Source organism: Mastigoproctus giganteus, chromosome 6 (assembly GCF_048544385.1).
Source record: "Mastigoproctus giganteus isolate SK-2022 chromosome 6, ASM4854438v1, whole genome shotgun sequence".
Lineage (NCBI taxonomy): Eukaryota > Metazoa > Arthropoda > Arachnida > Uropygi > Thelyphonidae > Mastigoproctus > Mastigoproctus giganteus.
Window position 1 is genome coordinate 13,188,867 of NC_143580.1, and position 23,217 is coordinate 13,212,083.

General features: G+C 39.0%; 1 protein-coding gene across 1 annotated transcript in view; it reads right to left on the bottom strand.

Annotated features, from left to right (window-relative positions):
• The window catches only part of LOC150083926 (nose resistant to fluoxetine protein 6-like), a 36,249-nt gene extending 14,295 nt beyond the window's left edge, over positions 1-21,954 (bottom strand). Inside the window, exon 1 of the mRNA XM_090375831.1 lies at positions 21,197-21,954. Coding sequence (XP_090231957.1) covers positions 21,197-21,740 — 544 coding nt within the window. The 5' untranslated portion in view covers positions 21,741-21,954. The remainder of the gene's footprint in view (positions 1-21,196) is intronic.
• Positions 21,955-23,217: the final 1,263 nt, after the last annotated feature.

Sequence of the window (23,217 nt, forward strand, 5' to 3'; positions counted from 1 at the left end):
TTAGCAGTGGAGATAGACTGTTTGGGCAGCTCATGGGATGGGATACATCAATAATATACAAGAATTGCCAGCATGGGCAAGGAAGTTATTTTTTCGTTGTATAAGGCAATAGTTAAGCCTCATCTTCGTGATCATCATGATAACCACTATCCTCCCCACATCGCGTGGAAAAGACCTAAGTTTGAATCCAATCAATGACGAGAAGAACTTTTATGGGCCTATTCTGCACCGTGGCTGTGTTAGTCGGTCTCAGGAGAGGGCAGCAAGATTTTTTTCCCTCGGAATCCTGGTTTCTTTGCCCAACAAAGCAGGCTAAACTGACCAGAGAAGGCCAGCAATTTATAGATGCAATACATATGGATTGATGAGTTTGTTCTCACGGATAACCCTAATAAGAAATATTTATTTTATTTTATATTGTCCACTTTCCCAAACGCTGTACTTGTGAAATTAGGCAACGATAACTCAATTACAAGTTTCTATATAGATAGATCCCTTTGTTTAGACAAGGTTGTTGTAATAGGGTTTTAGGAACATCAGCGACTAAGACCATATTGCTCAGTATATATTATCAGTAAATTGCCCGAGTTTCCGGGAGAAAAAAACCATGCTACTCTCGCCTGAGATTGACTAACTCAGGCATGTTGTGAAAAAAAGGCCATAAAAATTCCTCCGGTCATCGATTGAACTCGAACTTAGATCTTTTCCACCCGCTGTGAGGGGACGGTGATTCTACCAACAGTGCAACCCACGAGGGAAAGAAAAAGTTCTATCCTGCCTTTACAGAGAATTGTCCAAATATCAGGACAGGATTCAAAATTCATGACGATTAGTATAGTGTTTGGCCTACATGATGACCACAAAATAAATAGAATAGCATGGGAAGTATAAACCTAATCTAACCTAACCATATTTGCCATATCAACCTACCGTTTGGAGGCGATTTATTCCAGTAGTTAACCCTTCTAAAATCCTTTATAACATTGAAAATTCTGCCTTCATTCATTTTACTAACGCCCCTCAGAGCCTTATAAACCTCAATCAGGTCCCGTCTATGGTGTTTAGATGCCAAGCTCTGTAGCCCATATAATCGGTGTCTTTCCTCTTACGATAGCTCTTTTGCCATCTCACCATGCAAATTTGCAGTCCTTGGACCCTTTCAAGAAGCTCAAAGTCTTTTTTAGATGAAGTCTTCATACTTGCCAAACGACTCTCCCAATCTGCAGAAAATGTTTGCATCACGTCCTTTATCCCTTCGTCGATGCGGTTATGAAAATCAGAAACAACAATGGTCAGTAAACAGATCCTTGAGGGTACCCCACTTCTGACTTTACACCAGTCTGAAGACAAACAATAATCACAACTTTCTGCCTTCTGCGCTGCACCCACCCTGTAACACATTTTAGAATTTTTCCAGTAATCCCAACATGTTCCAGCCTGTACAGGAACCTCTCCTGTAGGACTGAATCAAATGCCTTGCTAAAATCCAAATATACTAAGTCGAAATTGTTCCCTAAACCCAGAAACTGTCAAAATAGTCCACTACATGATTTTCCCTAAACAAAACCATGCTGTTTGTTTTTCAGAATGGTAATTTCTATCGAAATGTTCCTGGACTGCGCTCTTTTTCTCATCACCATAACCCCCACTTGGAAATAGAAGGAATCTATTTTGTAGAGAGAGGGTATTCACTTGAATGAAGGTGATGAAAGGGACTTTGCCAATATCATTGAGGATACCTTAAGGATTCGAAGGAAACAAAAACGTGGTGACACCAGAAATTGGGGATGAAGTTCCAGTACGATGTCTATAATGGATTTTGGAAAGGTAAGGAAGAAGGGGTAATAAGGTCATTCGTCTATCAAAAGCAGCCTGAGGGCCTGTCAGCATAAAATTTGTGTGGTTTGAGTTAGTTGGAAGCAAAGATATAATGAGAGTAATCTACAGATCTGAAGGTTGTGAAGAATATGACGAGAGGCTCTATGTGCAGATGGAACGAGCAAGCAAGCACAAATGTCTTTTTATGGGTAACTTCAATAGGCCACAGATTGATTGGAATAAGTGGGAGGGAAATTCACCACGGAAAAAAAAAATTAAAAATAAACTAGATGATTATTATGCGTACCATCATGTCAGGGAACATACCAGGGTAAGATTATTCTAGACCACATCATTACTCACATCAGAAAAGATAGCATGGGAAAGTTACAGAGAGAGGAAAAGTACTGAAGCTTGCAACACTTACAAGTTGATCTGTAATATTACCACAGATAAGGTTAGGAAGGCCAAGGCTGGGTATGAGAAAGCAGCCTTGGCCTTCGCATACTTATCTTAGAATAAGATAAGAGAACAAAGAATAAGATAAGAAGGCGTTTGGTCTTCTTCTCAGCAAGAAGGACGAAACGCCCTTCTTGCTGAGGAGAGGTTGTGCGAGTGAGGCTGAGCCATATGAATTAGTGATGTCGTAATTACAGATGTTTGTTTATTAAAAACACTTTTGAGCATAAAGGAAAGTAAGGCTCCCGGAGTTGATAGCATATACAGTGTAGGTTTGAGGGAGTGCATGAGGGAGTTTATTGAACCATTGAGGTTAATAATGAAGGCATTTTTGGGCTCAGGGGAGATTCCTTTGAATCTCCAATGTATCGCCAATACATAAAAGCGATTTCAAGAGTTGGTAACTAGAGACCAGTTGATTCAGTGGTAGGAAAAATCATAGAGGCAATGATTAAGAGTGCAGTCCAGGGACGTTCAGATAGATATGGCATTCTGAAGGACATACAACACGACTTTGATGAGGGCAAATGATGCTTAACTAACTTTGTAGGCTATTTTGACACAGTTGCTCATGAGTTGGAAGTTGCTCATGTAGAGAATAATTTCGATATAGTTTATTTGAATTTGAGCAAATCATTTGAATGAGTCGTCCCTAATGAGAGGTTACTGTATAAACTGGAACATGTCGGGATTACTGGAAAGATTCTAAGATGGATTGCAATGTGGCTGCACAGGGTAGAATGCAGAGGGTTTTGATTAAGAGATTCCTCAGTTTGAAGTAACTTGAGGGACCTCACTTCTGAAGTAAGATCCCCAAGGATCGGTTCTTGAACTACTATTGTTTCTGGTTTTTATAAATGGCATCGATGAACAGATAGAGGGCGTGATGTCAAAATTTTCGAAGATTTAACGATTGAGAGAGTCGTTAATGGTCAGTGTCAACGCTCCTTCAGGATTCGGGATGATTTGAACAGACTTCAAGAATGAGAAGAACAATGGCAGATATATTTTAATACAGCAAAGTGCAAGGTGGCAGCTATATTTTTAATTAATGCAGCAAAATGCTAGGTCTAATACTTGGGGAATAACAACCCCAAAATAACCTATACACTTTGTGGGGTTGAAAGAGAGGGATGTGGGAGTTACAATACTGCAGATGTGAAGTTTTTTGAGCGCTGTAAACAGGTTGCCAGGAAAATCTAGAGAGATAGGTAGATTATAATGCCACTGTATCAGGTAATTGGAAGGCCGCATTTGGAATACTGTGTCCAAGGCATACCGTCTGGAATACTGTCTGGAATGCTATGTCCAAGAAATACTGTCTGGAATACTGTGTCCAATGGACTACTGGAGAAGAGCAGCAAGAAAATCGAGACTGGAGAAAATAAGAAATGAACAGATTCGACGAATGATGGAAATGAAAACTGATATAATTCAGGTAATCGAAACAAAAAAGCTGAGATGGTATGGACATACCAGAAGAATGGAAAAGGATAGACTTCCAAAAGTGATTATCAATTGGTTGGCAGGTGGCACCAGGAGGAAGGAAGAGAGGAAGACCAAGGGAGGTGTGGATGGATGGAGGCCAAAAAGGCATGGATAGACGAGGACTGAGAGAGCAAGATATAGGAAACTATTGAGAAAAAGACTAGAACAACAGAGGTATTTTTTAGGTCTAGGAAATCTCATTGCATAATGGAAAATTCCAAATGAAGAAGTGTCCAAATATGGAGACTTCATCTGAAAACAATATATTGAGCTTCTTGAAAGGGTTCAAAGACAGGACCCCTTTCAAGAGGCTCTCGGGAAGAGAGATCAGCAAAAGTGCGAGGAAAGACTTTTATTATGTGGGCTAAAGAGCCTGGCAACCAAATATCTTAGAGGGACCTGATTGAGGTTCATAAAGTTTGAATGGACACAGAATTTTCACTATTATAAAGAATTCCGGAAATAGGAGCCATAAATTCAAATTACAGGCGAAGAGATTTAGACGAATTACAGGAAGTTTTCTTTTTAACCAGTGAGCTGTTGATTATTGGAACTAGTTGCCTCTGCAAATACAATTCTAAGAAATTGAACGGTCAACTGGATTGTTACCTAGCCGATTAAGGAAGTCCATATCTTGTTTTGCAATTTCTTCTCTACATATCATATTTATTTTATTATTATTGTTATTTTTTTGGCCTGTATATTCCTTGCATTATGACTAATACTAATACCTTTACCTTTTTTGGATTTAAAATTTATTAATAAAGAGTCAAATGATGAATTTTTGGGTATCTTTGATAACAGCAATGATTTTAATTTTGGAATGCCCACTTGCGTGCATTCCGACTGTGCTACCCACATTGCCCTATTTTTTGTTTGTATCTATTTATAGAATTTTAGGATTTCTTTAGACAGCATTTTTCCTGTCCATATTAATATTTTTAATTAAAAACTATCCAAATTATTTTGGCCATTGAAATACTTTTGCTTCCACAAATAGATAGGATGTGGGAGTTCATGGTCTTCTTTGGGTTAAATGTCTTCTTAAAAGTGTGTATAAATTATATACCGGTCCTTGAGGTTGGTCACAGATATTCTCTCAGATATGCCAGACAAGCTGCAATTGCTGCCTGGGAGTCTAAAACGCTGATGGAACTGATATTCGGGTGACACTTAAGTCAAGTGGACCCAAGTTCGGCGACGTCCGGACGGTCTGTGATAGCCAAATCCTCTACTTGCACCTTCACGATGGTGGGACTGTTACTAATCCTGGATATAACCCCCATGCACAAGTATATGGTGGGTGACCACCCAAGTGTGAACCAACGTAAGCAGGGGTCGAGGTGTGGCACCCACACCACATGTAGGAACGCCGCCCGTCTATGTTACCAGGCAGTACTAGGTGGTAGATGACTCTCATCAACCGGTGAAATACCACCACTTTGCTTATTGGAGGCTTGAAGTGGTGGAACCCATGTTTAGTCTCTAGAGCTAAGTTCCGGTCAACCCTTCCCCATCTCTTCCATCATGCAGTATGATTGATGACTTTTGAGGTTATGATGAACGTCGTGGCGAGATCCAATCTTCCTTACATTTCGAGGGTACAGCTCTAAAACAATGTTCGCAGGCCGGCCCCTAGTTAGTACACCGGACCGAACCTATTAGTAACTCTCTAGGAGGCTTCCGGATCAGCCAGTGTATAATCTTGCTACCTCTACTCTGCCAGATAGTGACTGGAGGGAGTCCGAGTAGTGTGTTTCGGGGAGCATTGTCGAGGCCACGTTATGTCAAGGATCTGGGTATATTCTTACCACGTGCACACCATATCCAAAAATTTCACTACTTCATACAGCATGTCCCACCCACTTTTTCTTACTATTGAATACACCATGAATTGTCAAACTAATAGAACAAGCTTATCTGCGAAAAGATCTAAACCTCCCAAACACTTCCTAATTCGTTTCACAAATATACGTGGTCTCAGTTCAAATCTCAACGATGTACATTTCCACTTGCAGTCTTGCGACCCAACAGGTCGAGATGCTGAGGCTTTTGCAATTACTAATGACCTAGCACAGATTGTTCATTTACCTACAAGAATACCGGACAATCCTAATCATACAACCAATAGGCTTGATCTTTTTCTCACAAACAACCCTTCTAAGTACACGGTCAAAGTGAGAGGTCCTTTAGGCACTTCAGATCACAACTTGGTGATTGTCTCTTCTCCAATGGAACCTTTATGTCATGGCTATTCCCAACCTCGTGTTGTTTGGCATTACAAGAATGCAAAATGGGATGACCTGCGAGACTTCTTTTCTTCTTTTCCATGGTCGGATTACTGTTTCAAAACTTCTGATGTCAACGTTTGCTCAGATCGTGTCAATGAAATTATTCTTGCAGGAATTGAATCGTTTATCCCACACTCCACTTTAAAATCTTATCCTTTATCTAAACCTTGGTTTTCCAATAAATGTGCTAAGGCTGTTCAAGGTGTGAACTAACAAGGTGTGAAGAATGTTGCATATCGTAATTGGCTTGTTTCTAGTTCTTCAGTTTCATTTTCTCCCTACACCAAAGCTCGCAACAATTGTAAAGCAGTTATTATTCAGTCCAAACTAGATTTTGAACAGGCAAAGAGTAGAAAACTTGCTTCTCCCCTAATTGTAGCCGAGCATTCTGGTCTCTTGCCAAAGCTATTGGCCGCAACTTTTGCCCATCTCTGCTTCCACCTCTGTCCAAACCAGATGGTTCTGTTGTCACTTCAGCCAAGGATAAAGCTGTGACCTGCTAGCATCCCATTTTTCTTCTAACCCATGTATTATTGATCTTAGTAAAACACCTCCCACCATTCCCAAAACGCTCCATTCAATGCCTCCTGTGGTCTTCCGTCAAAACGATATCAGAAGGATTTTGACGAATCTTGATGCTAAGAAAGCCCCAGGTCCTGATGGTATTTTTCCACTTGTTCTCAAAACCTGTGCTCCTGAACTTACTCCTATTCTTTGCCGCCTTTTTTCACTTTCTTATTCCAAAGGTGTTTTTCCTTCTGCTTGCAAATTTTCTCATATCCAGCCAGTTCCTAAAAAGGGTGACAAATCCATCCCATCCAGTTATCGTCCCATTGCAATTACTTCTACTCTTTCTAAAGTAATGGAGAAATTAATTAACCGCCAACTCTTAAACTACCTAGAAACCTTCCGTCTGATCAACGATCGCCAGTATGGATTCCGTCAGTGTCGATCCACTGGTGATATTCTGGCTTATGTTACCCATTTATGGACTAATTCAATGGAAAGGTTCGGTGAAACACAAGTAGTTGCTCTTGACATCTCAAAGGCGTTTGATCGTGTTTGGCATAACCGCCAACTCTTAAACTACCTAGAAACCTTCCGTCTGATCAACGATCGCCAGTATGGATTCCGTCAGTGTCGATCCACTGGTGATATTCTGGCTTATGTTACCCATTTATGGACTAATTCAATGGAAAGGTTCGGTGAAACACAAGTAGTTGCTCTTGACATCTCAAAGGCGTTTGATCGTGTTTGGCATAAGGGTCTTCTAAACAAGCTTCCATCTTATGGTTTGCCAACTGGTTTTTTGTAATTGGTTATCCAATTTTTTCTCTGATCGCTCACTGAAGGTGATGGTAGATGGCTCTCTGTCTTCTAACTTCTCCACTAATGCTGGTGTCCCCCAAGGTTCACTTCTTTCCCCCACTCTTTTCCTCTTGTATATTAATGACCTTCTTCCATTGACTGGAAATCCTATCCATAGTTTTGCCGATGATAGCACATTGCATTCCACTTTCCATTTTGAGAAACCTTGCCCTGCTCAATCAGCTTCAACTTCTTGAAAATCTGCTACCAATTCCTTAAATGCCGATCTTCAAGTAATTCTCCAGTGGGGCAAAGACAACTTAGTTGATTTCAACCCTTTTAAAACTCAGTCTTGTCTTATATTTTGCAAAAAGGATTCTTCTCCTCCTATGCTTATCTTTAGTGACACTCCGATTTCTAGGCAAAATGATATCTCTTTTGGGGATTACCCTGACTTCTAATCTCTCTTGGCACAAGCATATTACAAATATTGCTTCCTCTGCATCTAAAAAACTTGGTTTTCTGTTTCGCTCTCGGCGTTACTTTTCTTCCAAACAGGTTCTCACTCTGTATAAATCGCAAATCCGCCCTGCCATGGAATATTGTTCCCAGATCTGGGGTGGTGCCCCCAAAACCTCTCTCTCAGGCTTCTTGATTCCATTCAGAAGAGGGCAGTTAGGTTAATTAATGACTCCTCTCTAAAAGAGTCTATCCACTCTCTGTCTCATAGACGTAGTTTCTGCTGCATGCCTCTTCTACAGATACTTCCATGGGCATTGTTCTTCTGAATTGGCTTCTATAATTCCCGCTCTCTCTTTCAAAACAGCCCGAACACGTGCAGCACCAGTTAACATCCATTTATTGTCCAACTTCAAACTCACAGAATCAACTTTTCATCTTCCTCATTTATTCATTCAACTGCCGTTTTCTCGAACAACCTTCCTTCATACGTATTTCCTGAAAATTACAGAAGTTCAAGGCCAATGTCAACAAATATCTTCTTTCGTCTTTTCAACCTCCAACCCAAGCACGGTACTAAGTACTATTGGTTCTAATACCTCTCGTGTTTGGGGTTCACATAAAAAAAAAATATATCCTAACTTACTTACTAACTTACTTAATTCCTTATTAAAGCACGACTTTGAAGTTTGGATTAAAAACATTTCAAATGTGAGCTTGCTTTCCAGAGAAACTTTTATCAAATTGCTTTAAGGACAACATAAAAACTCGTAGCTCCTTTTCTGTACTCAACTGTAAAAGATACTTTATATTCACGTGTCATCAAAAGTAGAAAATCCTGTTTGTTACAAGTACGAAGTTACCAAAGTTTGTAGAATATAAAATAGCTTGCTTTTAAAAATGGCACACATGAAGCCAAAACAGAACAAGTTTTATGATTAATGCGACCTTGTATTCCATTGTTTTTTTTGTTCATTTAGTCTACTTTTACAAATAAAATTTAGAAAAATCAATCGTACTCCCATATTATGGTAAAAAGAGCTGAGTTCGAACCCCGTTAATGATTAGAGGAATTTTTATGGGCTTTTTTCACAACGTGGCCCTGTTATTAGGTGTCAAGCATGGTCTTTTTAAACATGTAACTTTAATTTCCACCCTTATATGGTACAGATGCTGCAAATATTAAAACTTCCCAATCCCCTTACCCATAAAAACGTTTCTCAAGAAATTCTTACTCAAATGGACCACGATGAAGACTTTATTCGCAATCTATGGATGTCTGATGAATCTCTCTTTCATATAAACGTTTCTATAATAAATAACTTTCGTTATTGGGGAACAAACCATTGCCAATTCCACCAGCAGCCATCGCACAATAACTGGGTCACAATGTCGTGTGTAAAACTATTCCTTTTAATCCTTCAGCTATTTCTTTTTCCAGATATATAATTGGTATAAGATGGGCAAATCATTGTGACCGAGTGGACACATCAAACAGCATCTAAGAGACGTCACCGATGGACTCAGCATATACAGCTTGGCTACTACCTGTCAGTTCCTCAATATAAAGTCCATGGGGTGTGTTAAGATTCAGAGAAATAATCCTTGAAACCAATACGCTTTTCATACCAACTAAAAAATACTGTTCAAGGCTTAAATCTAAATGGTTGTCAGATGAAGTATTGAGACACATGGCAGAGAAGAAAAAAGCGTGGGATGCATATAAATTATCAGGTGATACAGTAGCCTATGGTAGACATAAACTAGTCTGTAATAAAGTCACAAAGGCGTTAGGCAATAAAAGACAGATTAAGTGGAGTCCTGGAAAAGAATGCAAAGAACAACAGCAAAGACTTCTATGCGTATATTAGCAGCAGAAAGGAGTTGAATCACATTGGGCCACTTGGAAGTCAATGGATTAACGGTTAATGATCCTGCTCGAGTTGCTGATGAACTAATAGTTATTCTGCATCTACATTCACACATGAGGAATTCTTTAGGAAATGGGATGCCGGAAGTTTATCAAACTCTAACAGGGAGCTAAATTGTTTTTTGATAATTGAAAGGAGAGTGGAAGAGGAATTGTTGAAGCTAAACATAAAAAGAAGCCAAGGTGGTTGGGATCTATCCAGTTATATTTAAGAGTGGTAGCAAAGGAAGTAAGTAAATCCTTAGGCATAATTATGAAGAGCATCCTTGTATTCAGGGGAGGTCCCTATGGACTAGAAATGTGCGAATGTATCCTCAATTCTCAAAGGGGGATCAAAAGGTGACATGAGTAATTACAGACCTGTTAGCTCAGTGTCTGTTTCCGGGAAAATAATCGAGTCACTGATAAAAGAAGTAATGCAGGACCATCTGGACAGGCATGCAATTATACTGCAGTCACAGCGTGAATTTTCTAAGGGGCATTCTTGTTTGACTGGATACTACGATCGATAACTCTGGTCGGCATCAATTTCCTCCCTGAAATAATTTCAACAGATTCTCGTGAGAAAGTTGTTTACAAACTCATATATGTGCTTAAAAAGATCTCATCACTCTCTGTTTTCAAATATCGTAGGTTAATGACCGAAAACCAAGGCCTGTTGTTGTTTTGATCCTCTTTTCCAGATATTTTATCTATTTATTTTTTCGAGAACATTTGGGAGATTTCTAGAACATTCGGGGGCTTTCCACAACAGCGACTGGATTCTAGAACTTTCGAGGGTTCTCTAGAAATATTGTGAGCCTTCTAGTAACTTCTCTTACCTCTTCGAGACCACATAAACGATTGTTACTTCTGCATGACCAATAGTTTTGGTTTTTCTTAGAAATCCAAATATAAAGTAGAGTGTCATAACACACCTTCTGCTCTAAGGCCGGTTCCTCAAGATGATGTAATTCCAGTGCCAAAGCCATTAGAAATTTATGGATTTGACTCTGATTTAGGATTGGTAAAACACTCTTCAGAAGATGCAGAACCCAGAAGGAGTACAGATCCAGACTTTTGTACTCTTGATACTGCAAAAACGAGTCTAATCACTGAAGTATAATTGAACGATTTAGTCAGAGATTTAGACCTCTCCAAAACCAAGACTTAATTACAAGGATTACCAGCAGTGGAATCTTCTTCAAAAGTGGTCAAGGTGTCTTTTTTTAGGAAGAGGCAGTCTAACATAACGACCTATTACTCCATGGATGGGGCTTTGGTTAATTGTAACAATGTTCAGGAATTAATGAAAGAGTTACACCTGGAGCTTGTCCTCGAGCAGTGGAGGCTTTTCATTGATTCATCCAAGATCAGGTTTAAAGCAGTTTTACACCATAATGGAAATAAGTGTCCATCTATACCATTGGCCCATGCACTTCACATGGAGGACGTGTACGAGAACCTACAGGTTCTTCTGTAAAAAAATATGCTATCAAGAATATAAATGGAATAGCTGTGCCGACCTAAAAGTGGACCACAAATTACTGCGAAATTGTGGATGAGCTAATTTTAGCTTACAGAAAGTTGGAATTCAACATGTCTTTAAAGCTTCATTTTCTGCATTCTCATTTAGATTTTTTCTTGAAAACTTGGGAGCAGTCTCCAATGAACATAGTCAAAATTTTCACCAAGATATTTCCCAAATGGAAAAAAGAGACCAGGAAAAATGGAGTCCAAATATGTTGGCAGACTACTGTTGGAACCTCGTACTGGAGACACCGATGGACGATTACAAAAGGCAAAAAACAACAAAATGTTTTGTAATCAGATAAACATTTTTGTAAATAGAATGAGGTTAATAGATCCATTGTTCAATATTTAGTACTGTATGTAACAATTTCTTAAAATATATGAAATCTTTTTTAAATAGAAACTTAGTTTTTAACTTTAATCCCTTCTCCCTTAAAATTGGTTGATATTACAGCAATATGGTCGCCTTATTTGAATTTAGCAATGTCAGATCTACAAGAATCATCTTGAATTTTAACAAGGAGTGAAAAAAATGGTGGGGGGGTTGCCCACCAGTGTAATCTGATTGCATAATATTTCATGGTGTTTGTGCGCATTTCTGGAAATCAGCTAATATAAAGCTACGTACCATCCACAAAATATCCAGAGGACACTTGGAAAAAAAAAAACTTCCAAGGACATTATCGAAAAATAATAATTTAAACCGGTTATTTCTATTCTGGATGCAGTTTGTGTTAAACGACGCAATTATCTTTGCGCAATATTTACTCCATTCCAGTTGAAATTATAAAAATGTTCAAGTTTGATCATACAATAAGATAATTCGGGATGAAAAGCCATCTTTGAAGATGACAAAACATTATAAATACAGGATTCTATGTATTAAGTTAATAATACTTCTTTCTTTACTTCCTTTATATAAAGTTTCAGATGTAATCGTGTCCTTCGCTTTTAACACCATCTGACATTGTGGTATCTGATTGGAACCATGATACGCAGGATTCCTCAGACAAACGCAATCTGTTTTCCCTAACTGGTCTGCTATGTTAGCATTTAAAAACAAATTAAAGCTTTATGGAGATAATTTGTTTTTAGAGAATTTATGTAGGCAGTGAGCTTTTGAATCAGTGCCAACATCAAATCTTAAATTATCCTTGTCATTAAAGTCTTCTCATTATTTTAATAGCGTATTTAAATAATTATAGGACGTTAATGAAGATTTTTATTAACATATCGAATTTCAGATAAGAAAATCAGAAACACAATATACAACAATCATCAGAGTCACCTCATCCGTGTATTCAATAGTCGAATTGGATTGTAAGAAGAACTTCGATCTTGGAAGGACTTTAATCCAATATTTTCCATGTGGTGTAGACGCAATGAGGAGTCTGCAGTAATACACTGTGCCTCTAATAGCATCCATTATTTGGTTGATATGCCTGTTAGCTGGAAGAGAAAACGGAATTTATGGGAGATGAAACCATGTAACCGTTGTTAGACCGGATAACTAGGCCACATGGTGAAAAGAATTCTTCCTGTCAAGACGATATTCGAACTTACCACAGTTCTTCATTTTTTTTCAAATTTGGGCTTCCAGAGAGGAAATCCAGAGCTGTGATGAACGTGGTTGGTTGGTGGAGGATTTTAGATACATCAGCAACTGATATATCTGTAAAATTCGAGGGTTCTGTGGTCGTTTTGCTATTTGCTGGACGAAAAACCCGAGTTTCCGAGAGAAAAAACCATCCTACCCTCTCCTGAGACCGACAAACGTTGTGAAAAAGGTCTACAAAAATTGCTGCGTCAGTGATAGGATTTTTCCCCAGTATCCTCAAGGATACTGGAAAAAATCCTTGCGCCAACTTTGTTCAAATGAATACCATGTCCACAAAGCAGATTCCTTCTACCTACAAGTCCGGACCATGCTGATAAAAATTTCTCAACTAGAGTCTTGCAGATTCCTTCAAATCTCGAGATAATCCACAATGCTTTAAGCATAAAATCCTTCCCATTACTAACTCATGGCCCTAGAGGGCCATGAGTTAGTAATGGGAAGGATTTTATGCATTTTATGTTAGTAATGGGAAGTCCTAGACTAACTCATGGCCCTAGAGGGCCATGAGTTAGTCTAGGACCTCTGATGGTTCCGCGAGAAACTATGAACACCAACCATCACATTTGGGATAATGCCCCTGCCATACAGCCCGTGTTGTTCCAGAATAGTTTCATGGACATGAATGTGCAAAAGTAGTAATGGCCTTCGCAGAGTATCGATTTGAATCCTATGGAACACCTATGGGAAAACTACATTGGCAGTTCAAGTACTAATGTAGTTTTTCATAGGTGTTACACACCAAGAGTGCTGGTCACTATTCTACACGAAGAATGAAGGACAATACCTACTGTAGTCTATTATTCGTTGGTCTGCTTTGTCACAGTGGTCAAGGAAAACCGACACCCCTACTGAAGTGGATGACAGTGATGTCAATCTGAAACTATGCAAGTCCCGATACTCTTTAGAGGGTAGTGTATTCCCAGTAATGAGAGAAAATTCAATAGGGATTGGTCGTCATGTTTAATCCCTTAATATTTTGGCAGTGGCGTGTGTATACTAAGTTCCAAATTTGAAATCGTCCGAACTAGCTTCCAGAGTAAATTGATGAAACAAAACCAAACAGAAACACTTTTCCAAATGCCTGATTAATAAAACTAATTAACATAAGGCTGCCATCTTTCTTTCACAGCTGTGTGGTTAGCACGGTTACTACGATCACTGTTTTTCTCCACTGTCTGGAAAACATGGATTTGTTTCCTTCTGCGCTAAACCCAATCATTTCCATTTTTCATCCAGCAACCAAAACAAACCAATTATAGAATACTCATAATTGATAGATACAATTTATTGACTCCTCGTGACCTTAGCACTTCTGTCATATTTTTAAACCACCCCACCCTCTCCTCTAACTGACCTTTTGACTGTCTTTGCAAGTGACACGACTGTAGTATCTTAATTCATCAAACCCCAGGAAAACCAGTTTTCTATTTTAAAATTCTTTCAGTGGTTCATGATACTGCCATAGAACAGTTTCACGCTGTAGTCCTACTGGTTTTATTCGAGCAAGTTCTCGCTGTCTCTTAGTGGAAGAAGGGGGTCAAAGGTGTCCAGAGGGGCCCCTTAAATACAGATTTCAAGAAACGATAATCCTGTTATCTGCAGTTGACTCATCAGATCTTTGTGCAATGACGTCATGCATTGACGTCAAAAGTTTGGAGGCTAAAGTCATAAATCGCGTTTCTTTCAGGGTTAAAAATAAGTTTGTTAACAGCACCAAAGCAGTCTTGAATTTCTGTTGAACAGAGCAAGTGACAACAAACACTAAATAACTAGTTTTTATATGAATTATAATTATTAATTACACTCACTAGCTAAAAAATCAGAAACATTTATTCAATGTCTAGAAGGGCCATCCTTTGACTGACTTACAGCGTCGTGACATGGATCCTTTTAGACGTCTAAGGGAATCTCGCTCCAGATTTCACCATTCTTCCGGGATATTTGTCAGCTGTTGGACTGTGGTTGGTAGATAACTGTGAAGCCGAACTGTCCTTCACAACATATCCCAGATTGGATTCATATCTGTAGAATTAGGGTACCAGGGTTGATGTTGCAAATCTTGGTGATGTTCCTCCAACCATTCAGATACAATTTTTTGCTCGGTTAGTTGCGTTATGGTCTTGAAAGAATCCATCGAAATCTGAATAAAAATGAAGCACAAGATGAAGTTGATCAGATCCGACAGAAAGGTATTCATTGGAGGTAATACGACCTTCTGAGGTATGAGCGAGCCACTTCCAGCCACTTGTGGACTCGAGATAGTCTATAAGCATTGATGTAAGTCGGAAAGATCACCTGTCTTCTCCAAAATCATATCGATTAAGAAAGCCCAGGAATGCGTCCAGTATTTATCTGATACCAAGGAACTTGAGATCATACCACGTCACAACTTACATTTGCATTCCGTAAGTTTAATTATCCGTCGATGTCAATTGCAAAAGGTTTTGGTTAATGAGTGCAGAAACAATGGATTGGAAGTATGGAGGAAGGATGACTTTTTTAAATAACTTCATAAGGGTTCAACTTGTTGAAATCGATCGATCGACTGGATTTCGGGGGAATAGGAAGAACTCCACTTTCAGAATTTTTTTCAAAGGTTTAGAATGGAACTAGTGATATACGAAGGGGAGGATTCAAAAAGAAAGAAAGAAAGAAAACAGTTGTAATCACCCAGATGTAGTTGTTGTGATAGAAGGTCGAAATAAACAGAATGTATTGAATTTTTTCAACATAGTCACCAGATAAAAGTTAGTCTAACTTCTGTTCCAAAGAAAATAATGGAGTCATTGATATGCAGGAATTTTGCTACCAGGGATAAGGGGTTGATTGTCCCCTTGTATAAGGAAGTAGTCAGGCCACACCTTGAGTACTTTATACAGGTCTGGAGGCCTCATTTTAGGAAAGATGTCGAGCTGCTGGAACGAGTACAGAGAAGGGCAATGAGATTGGTGAGTGGAACAAAGGGTTAGTGTTACCAAGAATGACTTAAGTCTGCAAATTGCACCTTCTGGAGACTAGGCGACTACGAGATGATCTAATTGAGGTGTATAAGACGTTGAATGGATTGAGCAAGCTCAATTCTGATGGGAATCTTCCTTTTGCTCAGAATAATCACCTGAGAGGGCATAAATTCAAATTGAGGAAAGACAGATGTAGGATAGATGTGCGGAAATTCGCCTTTAGCCAGCGGGTGGTTGATAGTTGGAACAAACTTCCATCTGTTGTAGTGGAGATCAGCAACTTAAATAAGTTCAAGGCAGAAGTAGACAAACATTTGGAGTGAATGGATGGGTGAAATGGGAAGGGGTTTTATTTTAATTTTATTTATTTATTATTTATTATTTATTTTTTTCTTTTAGCTGATGCTGTATAAGCTGTTTTCTTGAATCATATACATCTAAAAATGCTAAAATAAAACATTTCTGCCACCTCTCAATATGTTTCCACAGGCCAGTTTTGTAGACGTCATCTGACCTTCAAACCACGTCTTGGCAGCAGAAATCACCTCATCATCAGCAGCAGAATGTTTTCTTTTCAACTAAGAAAAGACTTCAGGGCAGAAACGAGGAAGAAATCCGAGAGTGCCAGTTCAGGAGAGTAAGCAAGATGTGACAATATTTTAAAACCTACATTTGTGTGCACTCTTGATTGCAGCATGCGAGGAACGTTCAGGGGACATTTTAGGGAAGCAGTAGTTCACCTTTTGACAGCTTTCCCCGCGCAGAGGTTTATGAAGAGGTTGGAGTAATACTTCGCTGTCAGAACTCAGCTCTTTCGAAGGTAATCTGTTAGTGTTGCACCATGCTAATCCCAAAAAAACTAACAGCATCACCTTTCCAGCACTTGGTTGCATCTTTGCCTTTTTGGGGGCTGGTGATTCTGCATGCTTCCCTTGTTTTGACGATTGTTTAGTTTCGGAATCAACGAGATGGATCCATGTTTCACACATGGTGACAAGCCGTTTAAAAAATTCCATTTGCTTTTCCTGGTACATCGACAACATTACATGTGCACTTGTGCCCTTTCCCTCTTCTGCTAAAAGATTAGAAGTCTGGGAACTCTTCTAGGATACACATTACTCATATGCAACTGTACTGTTAATGGATGTTGGCCCTACACTAATTTGGAGCTCTGCAGTTAGTTCTTTGATACTAATAAGGCGGTCTTCCAGGATAGATGCTTAAATTTCATCCCTCTCTTTTAAAGCAGTTAGTATTATTATTAGTAGTGGCAAGTGATGCATGAAAGCAAGCATATACAACATCAGCCATAAAAGAGAAATCCTTCCCATTTCATCTGTCCATCCCCTCCAACAATTTATCTAGTTCTTCCATGAATTTATTCAAGCTATCCACTTCCACAACAACACAACAACAGATGGAAATTTGTTCCAGAAATCAACCACATACTGGATAAAGGAAAACTTCCGCATATCTATTCTGCAACCATCCTTCCTTAGTTTGAATTTATGTCCCATAATGTGCAAGAAGAAGAAACCCATCGACATGTTCAACCTATTGGAAGCCTTAAACACCTCAATCAGATCACCTCGCAAGTGCCCAGTCTCCAGACGCCGCCCTTTGCAGAACTGAAGCCTTTCTGGGTAAAAGGCAGTCCTTTATTCCCTTCACCAATCTCGATTCCATTCTCTGTACCCGCTTCAGCAGCTCTTCATCCTTCTTGAAATGAGACGTCCAGACCTCTATGCAGTACTCAAGATGACCACTGCTTTATATAATGGGACAATCACCTCCTTATCCCTGCCAACAAAATTCTTGTATATCATTGACAAAATCTCATATGCTGTTCTGGCTGCCTGTCTGCATTGTTCAGAGGACTTCGATCTGATTGCACAATTACCCCTAGGTCTTTTTCATTTTCCATACCCTGTGAGTAGTGCCAAACAATTGTACATTAATCTCGGATTACTGCCACCCATATGCAGTACTTTACACTTGTCAATATTAAACCTCAATTTCCATTTTCCAGCCCATCTGTCTAATTTCTTTAGATATTTTTGGAGTAGCATACCGTTATTACTCTCATTAACCACCCTGCCACCGTCGTATAATCTGCAAGCTTGGACATGAAACCTGCAATATCTTCATTAATAAATATAGAAAATGACAATGGGCATAGCACTGAACTCCTTGGGACTCAACTGATAACATTAATCCACGAAGAGCAGTGCCTATTGATAACAACTCTCTCTTCTCCCACTCAGCCATCCCTTTATCCATAGCAGTAACTTACCCTTAATGCCATAGTGCTCCACTTTGTACAGCAGTCCATTATGTGCAAGGATATCAGAAGCTTTCCTGAAATCCAAATGTATGATATTAAAATGAAAATTCTTTTTTGCTTCCAGTTCCTTCGTTACTGCATTATAATATCCAATCAAATTGGTGAGACAGGATCTCCCTTTAACAAACCCATGGTGTGACTGAAGTATCTGCACTCCTCTATTAATTTTTTAACTAGAAACCATATTGTTTTCCCTGGAACAGAAGTTAAGCTGACAGGTTTGTAATTACTCATGTCACTCTTTGATGACTCTTTGATGACCCCTTTGTGAATTGGAGATATTATCTCCAGTCCACGGGACTTCCCCTGAATTCAAACGATGTTCTCATAATTATAGCTAAAGGTTTGTCCTTTGCTGCTTCCCTTAATATGATTGGATAGATTACAACCACTCCAGGTGCCTTTCTTATGCCCTCCTGGGTAACACAATTGGTAGAATCAATATCCTCCTGACACCGGGTGGAAAAGACCTGAGTTTGAGACCCGTCAATGACGTGAGGAATTTTTTTGGGCCTTTGTCACAACGTGGCTGAGTTTATCGGTCTCAGGTGAGGGTAAAAAACCCAAGTTTTCTCCCGGGGTTTTTTACTCGCAACAACAACAGCCTTTCTTACATTTAACTTCAGCAGTTTCTCTTCCACTTCCCTCTCAGTTATCAAAAAATTCACTTAACTCTGTGGTAGAGTTTGACAAGCTTCTGGCATCCACTCTCCTAAAGAATTCCTCATGTGTGAATACAAAATACTGATTCAACTGATTCAATACTGTCCGCAACCTGAGCAAGAATATTAACGGTTTATCCATCGATATCAAGTGGACCTATATGATTCATCCCCTTCCTTCTAGTGTTTACATAAGAAAAGAAGTCTTTGCTTCTTTCCTTCGCATCCTTTGCCAAAGATTTTTTTCATAATCTGTCTTCGTTTGCCTGATATCCTTAGTGACTTGATTACAGACGAATTTATATCTACCATTGACCTCATAATTTATATCCGTCCCATGCATTTCTCTTCTCTACAACGAGTCTCATTAGTTCATCTGACATCCATGTAACTTTAAACCTTGAACTGTATTTCTTAGTTGGTAAAGTTCATCTAGTAGCTTCTATCTTAAAAGCTTCCATTTAGATTTTGCTGATGGTAACTGATCAGTTAGTCCCACAGTGTAGAATGATTCCTTTATCTGCAGATACTTAACGCATGAAGAATCACTGCTGATAATCAGATCAAGAGTATTGCTCCCTATGGTTGCCCCTCTAACGTGTTACTGTAGAAAACAATCATCAATAAATCCACAAAGTCTTATTAGTGTGCGAGTCACCAACCACAAGTTTCTGGGGGGCTTGGGGTTCATCTACATTTGAATCGTTTTTACCAATACACAACAACGCTGTAATCTGGGCAGTCTTCTCCATAAACAATGACCACTCTTTCTGCAAGGGTGTTTTCCCTTGCAGAAAGAGTTACCGAATCATTGATCTGTATTCCAATTTATCCATTGTTACACTTCATTCAGCGTTGCAAAGGAAAAAAATGGAGTCACAAGATCCAAACCGAAATTTGTGTGGTTGCTATAGGGATTTCAAGGTACCAAACAAAAAAAAAAATTCATCTTTTCTATCACAACTACGTCTGGGTCAATACAAATCTTTCTTGAACCCTCCCCTCTCGTATCTTCATGACGAAAATGGAACTTTATGCAGGCCTACCGTGGATTTGTTGGGTGGACTGTAAACCTCAATTAATAGGTTAATATAACTGAATCACTCAATAACTTATTAAGTTACTTTCAATCAATTATCAAATTTATCAGAAGAATATCACTAAAGTGTTGCTTGGTCTGATGAATCCAGGGTCCTGCTATATGGAACAGGTTGGTGTACCTATTAAAGTGACCAATCTGCTTTGTCCATTTTGTTATAAAAAAAAAAAGAGAGAAAAGTACAGGAACTGTTATTTGTATTACTGTAATCAGGGTACTGAAAATAATTTACCCATCTTTGATAGGTCTGAGTCCCATCCCAAATAATATTGCACCGTTTATATGGGTAGCACATTAGGTAGAATCACCTTCCTCCCCACACTTGGTAGAAAAGACCCGAGTTCGAGTCCCATCGATGAAGTGAGCAACTTTTGTGGGCCTTTTCATAACGTGGCCCAGTTAATCGGTCTCAGGAGAGTGTACCATGGTTCTTTCTCCAGGAAATTCGAGTTTTTTCGTGCAGTAAACAGAAAATGATCACGCGCAATTTAGAGATAGTATACAAAGAACCCTATTACTACAACAGTGCCACCTATTTCACTAATAACTGCACAGCCTTGTGGAATAATTGAGGTGGAGGAAAAACCCAGCCAATTGATTTGAAAACAAAAAACTCCTAAATAGGAAACAGATGTTCATTAGAATGTATTTAAATTTTCCTTCCTTCTTGAATATCCCGTGGGACCTTATTTTAAGAAGTATTCAGCTCTCATTGGCACATCCCCAAAAATAAACGTCACCGGACAAAGAGGTAGACAACAATTTCGTTAATGGTTTTTATTCTTATGTCTGCACGCATGCGTATTGCCGAGGTCATCTCCATAATGGCTCTCATCAATAACTGAGCTTTCAGAGTACCATGATGGACATGTCACTGGTTTTTGTATTTCCTCAAGGTTTTTAACATTGTGTCACTCTTTATGAGTCTTCTCGACTTCTTTCAGATTGTTAATCGCTGAGGGCAACAGAAAGATGTTTCTTCCTGCTGAGTTCCATCCTGATTATACACTAATGTCCAAAAGTTAAGTTAGGACAATATCTTTAATTATAAAAATTATTTTAATTATTTATTTAATAATTATATTATCTGATTTATAATTTTAATTGTTGTGGACTCCTTCATGGTACTTCTTTTAATATTTGAAAAAATAAAAAAGGGGTCGATTATACAATAACCCGGTCACGTTAAATCAATGGATCTCGATGATTGATTCAACAAAACTGTGATAAAGAAACTCATTCACTTACTTCTAAAAGCCCAAGTCTTCAGTTGGTTCAGACCAATCACCAGTTTCAACAATGCCCCGGAACATTGCGAAGATACCTTAGCTTTTTCTTGATTTTCCATCAGACTTGGAAGAATCTGTTTCATAACATTTTCTAGGGTGCTTTTTAGAAATCGTTCCACCAATTTCTTGGTAAATTTTGGTGTCGTTCCATTGTGGTCGTGTGGGTGATGATTGGAAAGTGTTGTAGGCACGCTGGAGGTAGTGGTGGACGTCATAGGAGGCGCAATGGAAGTACTGGTGGAAGTCACAGGAGATGTACTGGTGGAAGTCACAGTAGATTCACTGGAAGTAATTGTGGAAGTCACAGGAGGCTCACTGGATGTAATCGTGGAACTAGTAGGGTCACTGAAGGTACTTAAATCCACGTGATTCAGCTCTTCGGTCACAGATTCAGAAGATGAAGTCAAAGTAGCATTCTCAGGGATAATCTCTTCACCCTTTGTAAAAGTTGGCACCGTACACACAATTAAAACCAGAAGTTTATACATCCATAACTTATTCATGTCTGCTGAATTAACCTTCTATACTGCATAGAAAAAATAATAGGCCTCACTGTTTGAAAAGAAGCAACAACGGATGACCATGGAGGAACTGATCACTTAACTGCACTTTCGCTAGTGTTCTCCGTGTGGGGAGGCTCAGTCAAGGTGTCTACCTGCGGGGATCGCACAGCGTTGCGATGCGAAGCACGTGACGAGGCGTGGTTTCCTCACCTGAGTGAGCGTTGTGTGTGGATGGAGAAGGGACGTGAAGCCGTGTTGTACGAAGCTGACAGAAAGTTGTTTTGCCGCGGTTATTTCCAACAAAACCTGAATTCACTGGGTTACTAGAGTAAGATGAAGCCAGCGGCAAGGTCCCTTAAGGGGAGAAGTGAGTTGACATCATTACTACCAATACGTACCATTAACGTCACCAATTATCTCTAATTATTCCTTCATGAAATGAATTTCAGCGCTGATTTTTACCTCTTTTCCAATTGTTGTTTGTTTTCCTCGGGTGGAATAGTACTCGTGAGTACAAATCCAACAAGGTTATTAACGCTCCCTGGTGGATAAAATGATAGGTTTAGTAATCTGTCATGGAATTGTGTGTTGCCAAATCTGGTACGGGTTTTCAATAAAGAAGGAAGAGTACAGGTCAAAAGGATAAGTTACTGGATATAAATAGGTTACTTTCATCACGTGATTGGGCTGCTAATCCTGGAGTGAATTCTAAGATCAGAATAAGAGAAGGGATTTCAGAAAAAGTGTGTTCGTTATCGACTACACTTTCCTGTTTTTTTGTTTTTTTTTTGGATGGTGAAACGGGTACTTGTCCATTCCAGTTTTCAAATTGAGATCGGCATGCTTCCTGTCGAAAGAGAATGAACTTTTATGGACTTTGTTGCTCATCATAACCCAGTTAATTGCCTTCCGGTAAGAGTTGAATCCTTTTTTTGTTTTTGAATTCCGAATTTTGGGATTTTCATCCTGGAAACAGGCTAAAATAAACTTCGAAGTCACCTATTTCGATTGGTGAGAAAAAAAACACTTTAAACTCTACCCATTTCAGGCTGGCTATGTTCCTGGCAAATGAAAATATTATTATTGACGATTACCAATGAAGAATGAACATTCTGAAAATGATCATTGATCTCATATATACACCCTGCCAAAAGTATTCGGACACAATCATGTTTGGAAAAACCAATTTAAAGAACAATATAACAGGACCATCTTTTGCGCCAGTGACAGCAACATTCAGTCAATGAACATCTTCAACAACTTTCTTGTAGTAAGAATGAAGATTGGTGTCCATTCCTCCTTCGGTGCAATATGAATGGACACCGATCTCCAACGTCATATTAAGGTTACCAGAGAAGTTTCATCCATCCATGTGTACTTTGTTCATAAATATGTATATCTTCTGATCGGTTTTCCTGGTTTGCGGGACGAAAACCTTTGATATCCTCGTCTGAAATCAACTCCATAAAAGTTCCTC